Source organism: Terrapene carolina, unplaced genomic scaffold (assembly GCF_002925995.2).
Source record: "Terrapene carolina triunguis isolate 2854851 unplaced genomic scaffold, T_m_triunguis-2.0 Scaffold111, whole genome shotgun sequence".
Taxonomy (NCBI): Eukaryota; Metazoa; Chordata; order Testudines; family Emydidae; genus Terrapene; species Terrapene triunguis.
The window spans coordinates 6,038,779-6,052,376 of NW_020664462.1; the positions used below are offsets into that span (position 1 = coordinate 6,038,779).

The 13,598-nt window shown below is 40.7% G+C and overlaps 1 protein-coding gene across 7 annotated transcripts in view; it reads right to left on the minus strand.

Moving 5' to 3' along the window:
- The window catches only part of NKTR (natural killer cell triggering receptor), a 75,053-nt gene that overhangs the window by 24,247 nt on the left and 37,208 nt on the right, over positions 1–13,598 (minus strand). For 4 of the 7 annotated variants that reach the window (XM_026652166.2, XM_026652170.2, XM_026652173.2 and 1 more), the window contains 4 exons: positions 11,197–11,419; positions 10,350–10,508; positions 6,055–6,142; positions 585–730 (listed from right to left, as the gene is read on the minus strand). In XM_026652166.2, coding sequence (XP_026507951.1) covers positions 585–730; positions 6,055–6,142; positions 10,350–10,508; positions 11,197–11,419 — 616 coding nt within the window. The remainder of the gene's footprint in view (positions 1–584; positions 731–6,054; positions 6,143–10,349; positions 10,509–11,196; positions 11,420–13,598) is intronic. The other 3 variants (XM_026652169.2, XM_026652168.2, XM_026652167.2) reach the window with 3 other exon arrangements.

The window sequence follows — 13,598 nt, forward strand, 5'->3', positions numbered from 1 at the left end:
ATCAGAAACTATTAACAAGTACTAAAGCGAATGCTAGGGAGAGTGGAGATCAGCAAAGCTGTGCTCCACAGTTCCAATGACCGTCATGGGCAGTAAGAAGAAACTGAGGGGGTGCTGGGTCGGCTGGGGAATATATCCGGCGCCATAAAGGCGCCACTCCAGGGGGCGCCTCAGCCGACCCACCGAGTGTTGCTAGGGTAAAAATCTTCCCATGATCGTGCACGTGGCGCGCGCACACCTAATTGGAATCGATATGAGTAAGCACTCGAAGAAGAACCATCAGATACATAAACGCAGAAAACTGAACAAGACTATACATATACTCTGATGGTATAACAAAATTCACACCACAGTTACCAAGTCATTAGAATTTCTTGATAGAGCTGCTTCTGTTGAAACATTTATAACTGTATAAGGACTGTTTACAAGATTGATACATTTCATTTTCACTGTGCTTCCAAGAGAGACCGTGGCATAGTAACAATACGGAAAGGTTATGGAACAAGTCTTTTCTATTTTTATTATTCTGAACGTGAAGACAAGTAACATATATAACCGTTTAAAATTTGTAGTAAAGATCTTACTTATCTCCTTTACTCCACTTCTCCCCACTGGGTGGTCTGTATGTTCTTAACCTCTGCATCTCCTCTTTCCAATGAGGGGGGGTTTCACTGCTCTCATCATCATCAGATTCAGAACAGGATCGTGATCGAGGTGGTGTGTGGTATCGCTGGAAGAGTACAAAAGCAAGCTTAAACAAAGGGCAAAAAGGAAACCAAGTACCCAATAGGAGAGAACTGAGGCAAAAGTATCATTCAGCTGTTCTCAATAACACAAGCAAAGTCAGGAGTCTCATCCATAAATTCATAGATTTTAAGGCCACAAGAGACTATAGTGATCATTTAGGCCTAGTCTACACTACTGCGGTAAGTCAACCTAAGTTGTGCTACTCCAGTTACATGAATAAAGTAGCTGGAGTCAACGTAGCCTAGGTCGACTTACTGCAGTGTCTACATTGTGCTGCATCGACGGGAGATGCTTGACTCTTGACCTACCTTAATCTTCTTGTTCCGGTGGAGTACCGGAATTGACCGGAGAGCACTCTGCGGTCGATTTAGCGGGTCTAGACCCCCGCTGCATCAATCGCAGCAGCATAGACATGGCCTTAGTCTCACCTTCTCAATAACACAGGACAAACAACCTCACCCAGTAATCTCTGCATCAAGCCCATAAAGAACAATTACTTACCCTACAGTAAGTGTAGTTCTTCAAGGTATGTTGAGCACCAAAAGTGGAACCCATTTGGACATGTGTCCCATGTGCATGAGATCTGTTCGGAGTATTGGTCAGCAGTATTTACTTTAGGGCCCCCATCTGACGGCATAATGGATTAAGTGAATCCAACTGTCTCAGTTCCTTTGCCAAAACAGAACCCCAGAGCAGTAGGATTCCATAAGAGCAGAGGAGGGAAGGTTGCAGAATCCATGCAGACAACACATCTCAAAGAACCACAGTTACTGCAGGATAACAAACCTTTCTTCTTTGAGTCTACATGTATTTCACTAACAAAGCAGTTGTCTGTTTGCTTGGAGGAGGGTGGTAAAAGTCCTATTTAAATTTGACGGCAGTACATCTCTTCCAAAATGAGCATCCAATCTGGAAGCCTCTATTAAGGAATAATGTCTTGTAAATATGCAGACCAAGCTCCAAGTAGCTGTTCTACAAATTACAGATGTAGGGCCATTTGTCAGATAGCCTGAGCTCTAGTGCAATGAGCTCCAATATGGCTAGCTAGATTGAATCTGACTAACTCATAACATGTCCTTATACAACTGGAGACCTCCTCAGATAACATGAATGTATATAGGTTGCTCCTTAACTCTATCAGCAAAGGCCACAAATAGTCTGGCGGTGCTCCTGAACGATTTTATCTTGTCAATGTAAAGAGACAGTGCCCTTTCTGTGTGAAGTTTAGCTTCTCCCACGGTTAAGTGAGACTTGGGAAAGAAAACTGGGAGGTGAATGGAGTGGTTTATTTGGAACTCTGAGACAATCTTGAGCAGAGGTCTAAGAGTAACCCCATCCTTATGAAATACTGTATGAGGACCTGAATCTTTCCTACCCTGCAAAATGATGAAATGGTTACTAAAAAGGCAGTCTCCAGTGAGAGGTGGCATAGGGAACAGATTGCTATGGGCTCAAAGGGAGAACCCATCAGCTCTGCTAATACTAAGGTCCCTTGATAGAGGGAGCTCCAGAGCTGGGGAAAAAAGTGCACTGCCCCGGATAGGAGAATGATGCTGATAAATGGACCCTTATGGACCTGAGAAAAGCCCAGATTGTTTCAGGGCTAGTAAACAGTCCAACCACTGCTGAAATTATTCATGACAATGGAAGAAGCTGGTGCTGAGCTGCCCAGATAGAAAACCTCTTCCATTTAGCTTTGTAAGTCTCTCTGGTTGAAGGTTTCTTGCTTTGGAGCAGAATATTCCAAACCTCAGCTGAACAGCTTCTTTTGGTGTGTGTCATGCAGACAGGATCCAGGCTGTCAGATGTAATGAAGCTGGGTCTAAGAGGCTATTGCTCTGCAAGACTATCAGGCAGGGTCAGCAGGGTGGGGGTGGGGGGTACTGTGTTAAAAGGTTCCTCAGATCTGAATATAAGAACTGCCTGGCCCATGCTGGGGCTATCATAATCTGAGTTTTGCCTCAGTTTCCTTAGAACTCTCAGTATCATGGGGATCGGGGAAAGTCATACATCAGTCTCAGTGTACAGGGGATGAGGAATGCATCTATCAGGGAGCCTGGGCTTGAACCCCTTCGGGAGCAAAATGTCTGACACTTCTTGTTCCTGGTCTCGGGCAAATAGGTCTATTTCTAGGAATCCATACTTGTGAACAATGTTCTGCAGGATGAAGTCTGACAGAACACCCCAGTTGTCTGAGGATGCCTGCTGAATTGATCTGCCAAGGTGTTCTGAAGGTTGAGAAGGTGGAGAGCCATCGGTTTGATCAGAGTCAGAATACACCAACTACAGAGCCAAATGGTCTCTTGACAGAGCACAGACACAATCTTTCTCCCTCTTGTCTGGTGAAATAATGCATAGCTATGGTGTTGTCTGTCAGCACTAGTATTGTGGATCTCCGGAGTCGAGAATGGAATATTCTGCATGTGAAATTGACAGCTTTGAGCTTTAAGATATTTAAATGGAAGCAAGCTTCCAGAGAGGACAATAGGTCCTGATTTTTAAGGTGACCTGGATGACCTGCTCATCTCTGAGTGATGGAGTCTGCCATCAGCATCATGGTAGACTGAAGTGTAGATAGGATACTCTGTGGCACACCTGAAGAGAGTCTTTTTCCACCAACTTAATGAAGAGAGAACTTCTTGAGGGACTGTAATCATTATGTTCATTCAGTGTCTCTTGGGTAGATACAATGTGCATAGACCATATGGGGGGGCGGGGGGAGGGATAGCTCAGTGGTTTGAGCATTGGCCTGCTAAACTCAGGGTTGTGAGTTCAATCCTTGAGGGGGCCACTTAGGGATCTGGGGCAAAATCTGTACTTGGTCCTGCTAGTGAAGGCAGGGGGCTGGACTCGATGACCTTTCAAGGTCCCTTCCAGTTCTAGGAGATGGGATATCTCCATTAAAAATATGTGAAGTCTGGCAATTGCTTCACATGGGTACATGAGACTGCATGTTCCAGAAGCCTGAGGCATGTTTCCACTGATATTCTGGGTGATCCTGAAGTTGGTTGATGACACCTACTATTGCTTGGAATCTTTTTTGTGGAAGGTACACTCTTCACTGATCTGGAGTCTACCAGTCCTCCTATTAACTCTATGCTCTGAGTCCAAGTCATTGTAGATTTCTGTCTGTTGACCTTGAGGCCCAGTGAGGCAAACAGGTGTGAATTACTTGAACTGAAAAGATGACCAGTTGGAGTGATCTGCCTCAAATTAGCCCGTCATTGAGGTAAAGGTAGAGTTGGATTCCTTGTCTTCTTAGGTGAACTCCTATAACTGCCAAACACTCAGAGAACACCCATAGTGTGGAAAGACCAAAGGGCAGGACCCTGTACTGGTAATAAAATGTTCCACAGGAAATATCTCAGATTTCTCATAGGGCTTGCTGGCTATATGTAAATAGGCATCTTACAGGTCACGAGCTGCAAACCAGTCTTGAAGACCTAATGAAGGAATTATGGAGGGTAGAATCATCATCCTGAACTTGAAATGGAGGATATAGATGTTGAGATATCAAAGGTCCAAGAGGGAGTCACCAACCTCCTTTCTTCTATAGGATAAGAAAGTAACGGTAATCAAACCCCCAGCCCTGAACTCAAAGGGCAACTCTCTCCACTGGTCTGAGTTGAAGAAGAGAGTCTACATACAACATTCAGGACCCACAGGTCCCAAGTAACCCCAGCCCAAGCTTCCCGAAAATAAAAGGCACTTTCCAAAGGGATGGGGAATCTTAGAAAGTAAAGAATTCTTTAGTGGTTCTATTAGGCTCTCAACATTGGCATCAAACTTGATGTCCGGTGGGAGCCCAAGCCTGTGAAGCAACAGACGAGGAGGCAGAGGGTCATATGCGACGGCATCTCTGTGGCCAATAGTAATACTGGGCAGAGGAATGCTGTCTGAAGGATGGCTGCAGCTGTGGTTACTTCCTTCTTGGAGCTGAGTCAAAGACTCAAAGTATACTCAGTTACCTTTGAATCTTTCAAGGAGCAGAGGGCCTCAACAATTCCAAGGTTAAAAAGTTGGTTTGCCTCAAATGGGAGGCGCCACGAGGACTGAAGCATGACAACGTCCTCATAGCTACTGCCATGATCATAATATTCAAAGAACTTCTGTCTGAGTAATAGTATAGCTTCTAGAAAAATATCCAGTATTGATTTAGAGACTTAGTGATGGAGAATCCAACATATCCCTATGCAAATTGCTGCAGTGGCTAATTACCTTCACTTAAAAATCTGCACCTTATTTCTAGTGTAAATTTGTATAGCTTCAGTTTCTAACAAACTTCTTTTGCCTTTTTCTGCTAGATTAAAGAGTTATCGGAACTCTCTTCCCCCATTAGGCTCTTCTCACCTCAAACTTTTCTTGGATAAATAATGTACAGTATTTTGACCTTCCATGTCTCATTATAAAACATGTTTTTCCTAGACCTCAAACCATTCTTTCAGCTCTTCTCTGAACCCCTTCCAATCTTTCAACTTTCATGACTAAATTATAGGTGAATGTGACTCTGAGATATTGACCTTGCATTAAACAACATTACACTTCACCTGTGGCTCATGTAACTCATTGCACAGTGCATCTAAGATGAGACCTATGTTGACCAACTGACCTACAACTACATGTGTCTCTTACTTTGGCTAGCAAAACCCATCAAAATAGAGACTGAAAGGCTAAAACATCCAAAGATCCCTCCCCCATACCACTGAATCCTCAGACCCCAACAATGTTACTCTACTTTCTCGACTACATATATACAGTAATCAGAAGGGTACAGTTACTATAACTGGAGACATGATCAACAGCCATCATAACAAAAGGCAAAAGAGACAGTACTTCCTTATCTCTGCGCCTTACAATCCTGGGGTTCAATGAAGGCTATTGCTCTCTGGCAAATGGAGAGAGGTAGCAGCTATTGTCATTGTGTTGGGCTGCTCCTGTAGTCTATCGTCCAGGGTGCCATAAGTTGGGATCCAGCGGTGATTAGGAGATGAATCTAGCGGGTATTATTTACCCTCGAAGTATTTCATCCTTAAGTGATTTCGATACCCACTCACGACTAAGGGGCAAACATCTTGCTTTTCCCATCAATCTAATAGGTAAGCCTGTTTTTAGTGTGCGGGGTAGAAAAATTTGATGATTTAACAAATACAGTTTTAATTTTGCTGCAACATTTCGACACACCAACCAAGTAAGCTATGGTCCTTCAACCTCAGTTATAATAAAATCACATGCAAACCATATGAGTAATTTAAAACTCTGGGAAGTGGAGGTGGGTAGGGGAAGGGGTGAGAGGAAATATATACATACTATTGTTCCTCTTCCTTTAATTTTTCTTCCAGATTTAGAGACTGACGGCTTCTGGTCAGTCAAAACTGGTGCAACATCAAGAAGTTTCCTAAAATAAGAAGAAAAAATGGGTTTATTGTAACACAGTAATAAAAATATGAATTTGTTCCTCATACATCATTAAGCTAATAATGTAAAAAATATTTACCAAGAGGTCCAATAAAACAAATTGGAATACTGAAAGTCAGTGTACTGAGAAAGCGATATTATGAGAAAAAGAAAAAATAAGTGAACAATAGATAGCTTCCCTATGAAAGGTGGATCACTACCATAGTAATTTTCACCCAGCTAACAAGATTAGACTATCTACAGTAAATAATGATGACTTATTAATGAACTTGCAAAATGATCTGTTAGAACAATGCACCCTTTTTCTAGGACACAGTCATTTTTTATCACCTGTCTGCTAATCATATGTGCACTGAGTAATGCCCGGATCCCCGCATCCACAAATATATTACTTTAAGAGCTTGTCTACACAGACATTTAGTTCTCAGCAAACTGGGGTGTAAATCTAACCCACGCTATGCCTGCCACACACTAGGGTCCATGTGAACCCTGACAATGCACACTAGAGAATTGTAAGTGCACATCAGGACGGTCCACACTCACCCTTACCGTGCAGCAAGCTAGCATGAGATAGAATTACATCCCAGCTCGCCACAAACTACATATTCATGTACAGAAGCCCTAAGGGGCATCACTAGATTACCACCTATGGATAATTGATCAGTTCTAATGATTTTTAGCAATGAAAGGCAATTCAACATTCCTGTAAATACACTTTAGTATGCTCAGTAGAAATGAGTAGTTGTCAAAGCTTGAAGAAATGATTTATCATTTCAAGCAGTGATTTATTTGATATTGTCAACTTTATTACATTCATGAATATTGTTTGAATGTAAACAGGCTCTGTAGATGATTGACCAGTACTGCATATTAAGCCATTCAGGCCATTACACAGCGTATGCTATAGGAAAGAACATTCAAACTTTGTATAATATTTCTATTATATTTAATTTGCAACTATTTTACAAACTCATGATTGTTTGGTTTCTCTAGAAAGATAGTTTTTTTGGAAAATAGGGAGAAGAATATTAACATCAGGGTCTTGACCAAATTCCAACTGATCACAAGACTGAAATCAAATTGCTCTTACAGTTTAAATTGGAAAGGTAATACTTAGTTTTCCCTCTTAAACTACTCTGTTATATTGCTATGCACTGCTAAACAATTACTGCATTTTATCCTGGGGTTTCATACAGAAGCAATGGATGAAGTGATCTATTTGTATTGTTTAATATTTCAATTTAGGTTTGTAACACATTTAGGATCCTTAATGTAAAGTTATTACTAGGGCTGTCAAGCAATTAAAAAAAGTAATCTAGATTGATCACGTGATTAATTGTGCTGTTAAACAATAATAGAATACCATTTATTTAAATATTTTGGATGTTTTCTACATTTTCAAATATATTTATTTCAATTACAACACAGAATACGAGGTGTACAGTGCTCACTTTATATTTTTATTACAAATATTTACACTGTAAAAAACAAAAGAAATTGTATTTTTCAATTCACCTAGAACAGGGGTTGGCAACCTACGTCACGCAAGCCGATTCTGAGTGGCACGCTGCTGCCTGCCTGCCGAGAGGAGGAGGAGGGGCAGGAAAGCACCACGCTGGGGGAAGAAGCGGGGAGAGGGGAAGCTTGGCTGCCGTAGGACCAAGCTTCTTCCTCCTGCCCCCGCAGGGGAGAGTGATGGGGGGGGTCCCGGCCCCCAGCCCCACTCAGCCCCCCCGCTCTCCCCTGCGGGGGCAAGAGGCGGAAGCTTGATCCTGCAGCAGCCAAGCTTCCCCCCCTCTCCCGCTTCTTCCCCCAGCGTGGTGCTTTCTTGCCCCTCCTCCTCCTCCTCCCTGCCGCCGATCAGCTGATCGCCCTTGCGAGGGGGAGGGGGACGAGTAGCAGCGTGCTCTCTGCTCCGTAGAGGAGGCAGAGAAGAGGTAGGGACGGGGCCTTGGGGAAAGGGGTGGGACGGGGCATATCCCTTCCAGCCCCCTGCCGTAAGCCGCTCAGGGCAGGGGGCTGGGAGCACCCCAGCCCTCTGCCCTGAACCCCCCCACACCCAGCCTTCTGCCCTGTACCTCCACAGACACACCAGCCCTCTGCCCTGACCCCTGAACTCCCCCCCCACACCCAGCCTTCTGCCCTGCACCCCCACACCCCCCCAGCCCTCTGCCCTGACCCCTGAACCCCCCCCCAGGTCTGGGATCCCGGCTGTCGGCCCCTTGCCAGCCGGCGTCCCGGCCGCAGGCCCCGCTCAGCCCGCGGCCGGCCTAGGTGAACAGAAGCCCAGGCTGGAAGTGGGCTGAGCAGGCTGGCGGCGTAAGATCAGCATTTTAATTTAATTTTAAATGAAGCTTCTTAAATATTTTGAAAACCTTGTTTACTTTACATACAACAATAGTTTAGTTATATATTATAGACTTATAGAGAGAGACCTTCTAAAAAATGTTAAAATGTATTACCGGCACGCGAAACCTTAAATTAAAGTGAATAAATGAAGACTCGGCACACTGCTTCTGAAAGGTTGTCTACCCCTGACATAGTACAAGCTCTGTAGTGCAATCTCCATCATGAAAGTTGAACTTACAAATGTAGAATTATGTACAAAAGAATAACTGCATTCAAAAATAAAACAGTTTAAAACTTTAGAGCCTACAAGTCCACTCAGTCCCACTTCAGCCAATCGCTCAGACAAACAAGTTTGGTTACAATTTGCGGGAGATAATGCTGCCTGCTTCTTGTTTACGTCACCTGAAAGTGAAAACAGGCGTTCGCATGGCACTGTTGCAGCTGGCGTCGCAAGATATTTATGTGCCAGATGCGCTAAAGATTCATATGTCCCTTCATGCTTCAACCACTATTCCAGAGGACATGCGTTCATGCTGATGATGGGTTCTGCTCGAGAACAATCCAAAGCAGTGCGGTCCGAAGCATGTTCATTTTCATCATCTGAGACACATGCCACCAGCAGAAGGTTGATTTTCTTTTTTGGTGCTTCAGGTTCTGTAGTTTCCGCAGCTGAGCGTTGCTCTTTTAAGACTACTGAAAGCATGCTCCACACCTCGTCCCTCTCAGATTTTGGATGGCACTTCAGATTCTTAAACCTTGGGCTGTGCGATGTAGCTATGTTTAGAAATCTCACATTGGTACCTTCTTTGCGTTTTGTCAAATCTGCTGTGAAAGTGTTCTTAAAACCAATATGTGCTGGGTCATTATCTGCTATAATATGAAATATATGGCAGAATGCGGGTAAAACAGAACAGGAGACATACAATTCTCCCCCAAAGAGTGCAGTCACAAATTTAATTAGCGCATTATTTTTTTAACAAGCATCATCAGCATGGAAGCATGTCCTCTGGAATGGTGGCTGAAGCATGAAGGGGCATACGAATGTTTACCATATCTGGCACGTAAATACCTTGCAACACCAGCTACAAAAGTGCCATGCGAACGCCTGTTCTCACTTTCAGGTGACATTGTGAATAAGAAGCAGGCAGCAGTACCTCCTGTAAATGTAAACAAAACTTGTTTGTCTTAGCGATTGGCTAAACAAGAAGTTGGACTGAGTCCACTTGTAGGCGCTAAAGTTTTACATAACTACACTCAAAAACAAAACAAAAAAAAACCAAAAAAATCTACATTTGTAAGTTGCACTTTCACGATAAAGAGATCGCACTACAATACTTGTATGAGGTGAATTGAAAAATACTATTTTTTAATCATTTTTACAGTGCAAATATTTGTCATCAAAAATAATAATATAAAGGGAGCACTGTACAATTTGTATTCTGTGTTGTAATAGAAATCAATATATTTGAAAATGTAGAAAAACATCCAAAAATATGTAATACATTTCAATTGGTATTCTATTGTTTAACAGTGCAATTAATTGCGATTAATTTTTTTAATCACAATTAATTTTTTTGAGTTAATCGTGTGAGTTAACTGCGATTAATCGACAGCCCTAGTTATTACATAAGATTCGATCTGATGAGATTAGAGACACAGGCTGAAGTGGAAGTTCCAGTGGAGAATGTTACAAGCAGCTAAGTTACTTAATGTTTAAGAACCTTACTTTCACCACTAGGTGGCCCTCCAAGAGTCAAAACAGAAAATCCTTTTTGGAAAGAACATGCCCACTAAGTTAATACTATAGTGTAACAAAAAAGGTTAAATCTGCTGCTTACGGCTCAGATTCTACTTTGACAACAGGCACATCTCTTCTCAGCAAAAATCTATTTTCAGGCACTGGTGGAATTTCTTCAGGGCGAACCACAGGTTTGTCCCTTTTTGTGCTCAAGTCAACTGATTTTCTCTCGTTTACATCACTCTTGTCAGAATGGCTGCTGGGGATGGGGGGGGGAAAAGCAATTTACAAAGCAAAACTATTATCTAAACCTAGGCTGAAAGAGGCACAGATTATCAAAACTGATTTCAAAAAAATAACCTTAAGTGACATATACAACCTTATCACATTGTTAACTCATTTAATTTTATGCCAACATCTACAAGTCAAGCTATCAAAGAACTAGAGAAACAAGGCTCCTTTCACATTTAACAGACAAAAGTTATATTTCCTTCTTTGACCATCAGTTAACTTATTACAGTGTCAACAGGTATCTTAGTATTCTAAAATATAGGAAATCATAATTGAAAATAAATATCACATTTTAATGTGAGTATCCTTAACAGTACAGGGAATTTTTCTCTATTTTAAAAACTATCGCAAATAGTTAAATCTTGTCTCCATGCATTAGTTTCTCCTTTCCAATGTATGTAAACATATTATGTCCCAAATGACTTTTCAGTGTGCAGAGATGCAGTTTATTACTTGTTATTAATAGCTTCTCTATAATTATTTAGTAAAGAGTCTTTAATTAAATCTACAGTAAACTTGACTTTAATTTTAAAGGATGAACAAAATCAAACTTCCAGAATTAAATACACCTTAATAATGTTTTCCATAAAGCACCTATATAATTAACATGGTAATTTCAGACATGATTTCTTTGGGATTCTTAACAGATTAGTCACCCTCTTTGGTTTGATATCCGTTTGCACCTTGGCTCCTCTTTCTTTTTCTCTTCCCTTCTTCGCTTTCTTGATTGTTTAATTTTAGTTCTTCTCTTGCGCTTTCTTCTTCTACTTTTCTCATTTTCAACTTCACTTTCCGATGAAGATTCTGAAGAGGTTGATGAGCTAGAGGAGGAATCTGAAGCTTCTGAGTGAGTAGATGCTTTCCTCTTTTTCTCTAAAACTTAAGACAAGACTATTATAAAAACATTATTCTCCAAAAGAGCAGAGTATAAACTAAAAACAATCATCATCAACTCCCTTATTTCCCGATTAGCCATAACTGAAAAGAAACAGGACACTTAAATGTGCAATTACATTAAGTAAGTGTTCAGACCATACATATTAAATGAATGAAGTATCAATGAAATGATTAACCTGAAGTATAATATTTTTTTAAATCCGAGTAAGGATGGGTGTGGTAAAATTCTTCAGTTTCTACCAAGTGAACTATACAGCTCTCCAATTTACATCTCTCTGCCCTAAAAAACAGAGTGTACCACTTTATAACCAACATTTCAATTATACGTAATACAGGAGGATTTTTTAATATTTCAATAAACAAATTATAGTACAGGAACAAGATGAAAAGCTTGCCATATGAACAAATAAGTGTTTTATAAAGAAATTTTAATAAGTAAATGTGTGGATATTTGGTCATATGAACAGGACTATTACACAAATTAAACCATGTTTTTGTAGTTACTTTAAAATAGGGCTGTCAATCGCAGTTAACTCACACGATTAACTCAAAAATTAATTGTGATTAATAGCACTTATAACAATAGAATACCAATTGAAATGTATTAAATATTTTTGGATGTTTTTCTACATTTTCAATATTGATTTCAATTACAACACAGGATACAAAGTGCACAGTGCTAACTTTATATTATTTTTATTACAACTATAGGCACTGTAAAAATGATAAACAAAAGAAATAGTATTTTTCAATTCACCTCATACAAGTACCGAAATGCAATCTCTTTATCATGAAAGTGTGCAGCATGCTTTCAGATGTCTTAAAAGAGCAACACTCTGATGTGGAAACTACAGAACCCAAACCACCACCAAAAATCAACCTTCTGCTGTTGGCATCTGACTCAGATGATGAAAATGAGCATGCATCAGTCCACACTGCTTTGGACCATTATCAAGCAGAACCCATCATCAGCATGGACGCGTGTCCTCTGGAATGATGGTTGAAGCATGAAGGGACATATGAATCTTTAGCGCATCTAGCATGTAAATATCTTGCAACACCAGCTACAACAGTGCCATGTGAACGCCTATTCTCACTTTCAGGTGACATTGTAAACATGAAGCACGCAGCATTATCTCCCGCAAATTGTAATCAGCCTTGTTTGTCTGAGTGATTGGCTGACCAAGAAGTAGGACTGAGTGGACTTGTAGGCTCTAAAGTTTCACACTGCATTCAAAAATAAAACTTTTTTTTTTTTTTTTTTACATAATTCTACATTTGTAAGTTCAACTTTCATGATAAAGAGATTGCACTACAGTACTTGTATGAGGTGAATTGAAAATTTTTTGTTTTGTTTTTTACAGCACAAATATTTGTAATCAAAAATAAATATAAAGTGAGCACTGTACACTTTGTATTCTGCGTTGTAACTGAAATTAATATATTTGAAAATGTAGCAAGCATCCAAAATTATTTTAAACAACAATAGAATACCATTTATTTTATTGCACGATTAATTGTAATTAATTTTTTAATCACTTGACAGCAAATTTTGCAAAATTTTAGTTTGCAATATTGTGATTTCATGTCACTGGTTCTTCCTAGGACAAAGAGAAAGATGAACAAGGATTGTCCACAGTCATCTGATTTTTATTTTTATTTTTTTTGACTAAAACATCTTAGATGAGCAACCCACAAGTTACATGTTAAAATCAATATCAAGACTCTCAGACTCAGTCCCAATGTCCACCTCTTCTCATAGAAACCACAGCGGTCTGCTCTATCATTCATCTTCATACTTGTAGAGAATTTGTCTACTACCCTCTAGGAGAACACCTAATCAACTAGGGGGAAACCTTCACAAAAGGGAATGTCACCCTCCTCCCCTCTCCTCCTGCAGGAATACTGTAAGCTGTCCCTCAGGCAACAAGACCAAAGTCTCTTTGTTCTAACCCTTTGAAAGTGAAGCTTCAAGAGAGAGTGTTTCTCCTCTCTCTCAGACTTGGTGTTCACTTTCCCAACCAAGCCACTAAATTCTTCCTCAACAAATCTCTGCTAATTTTCACAAGAAGACAGAAGGAAGTCACTGAACCAGCAGTCAGTTAAGAAAGACTTTCCCTCCAATTCAAAAATCCCTCCATCTTTCTTCCTGGGGTCAGTA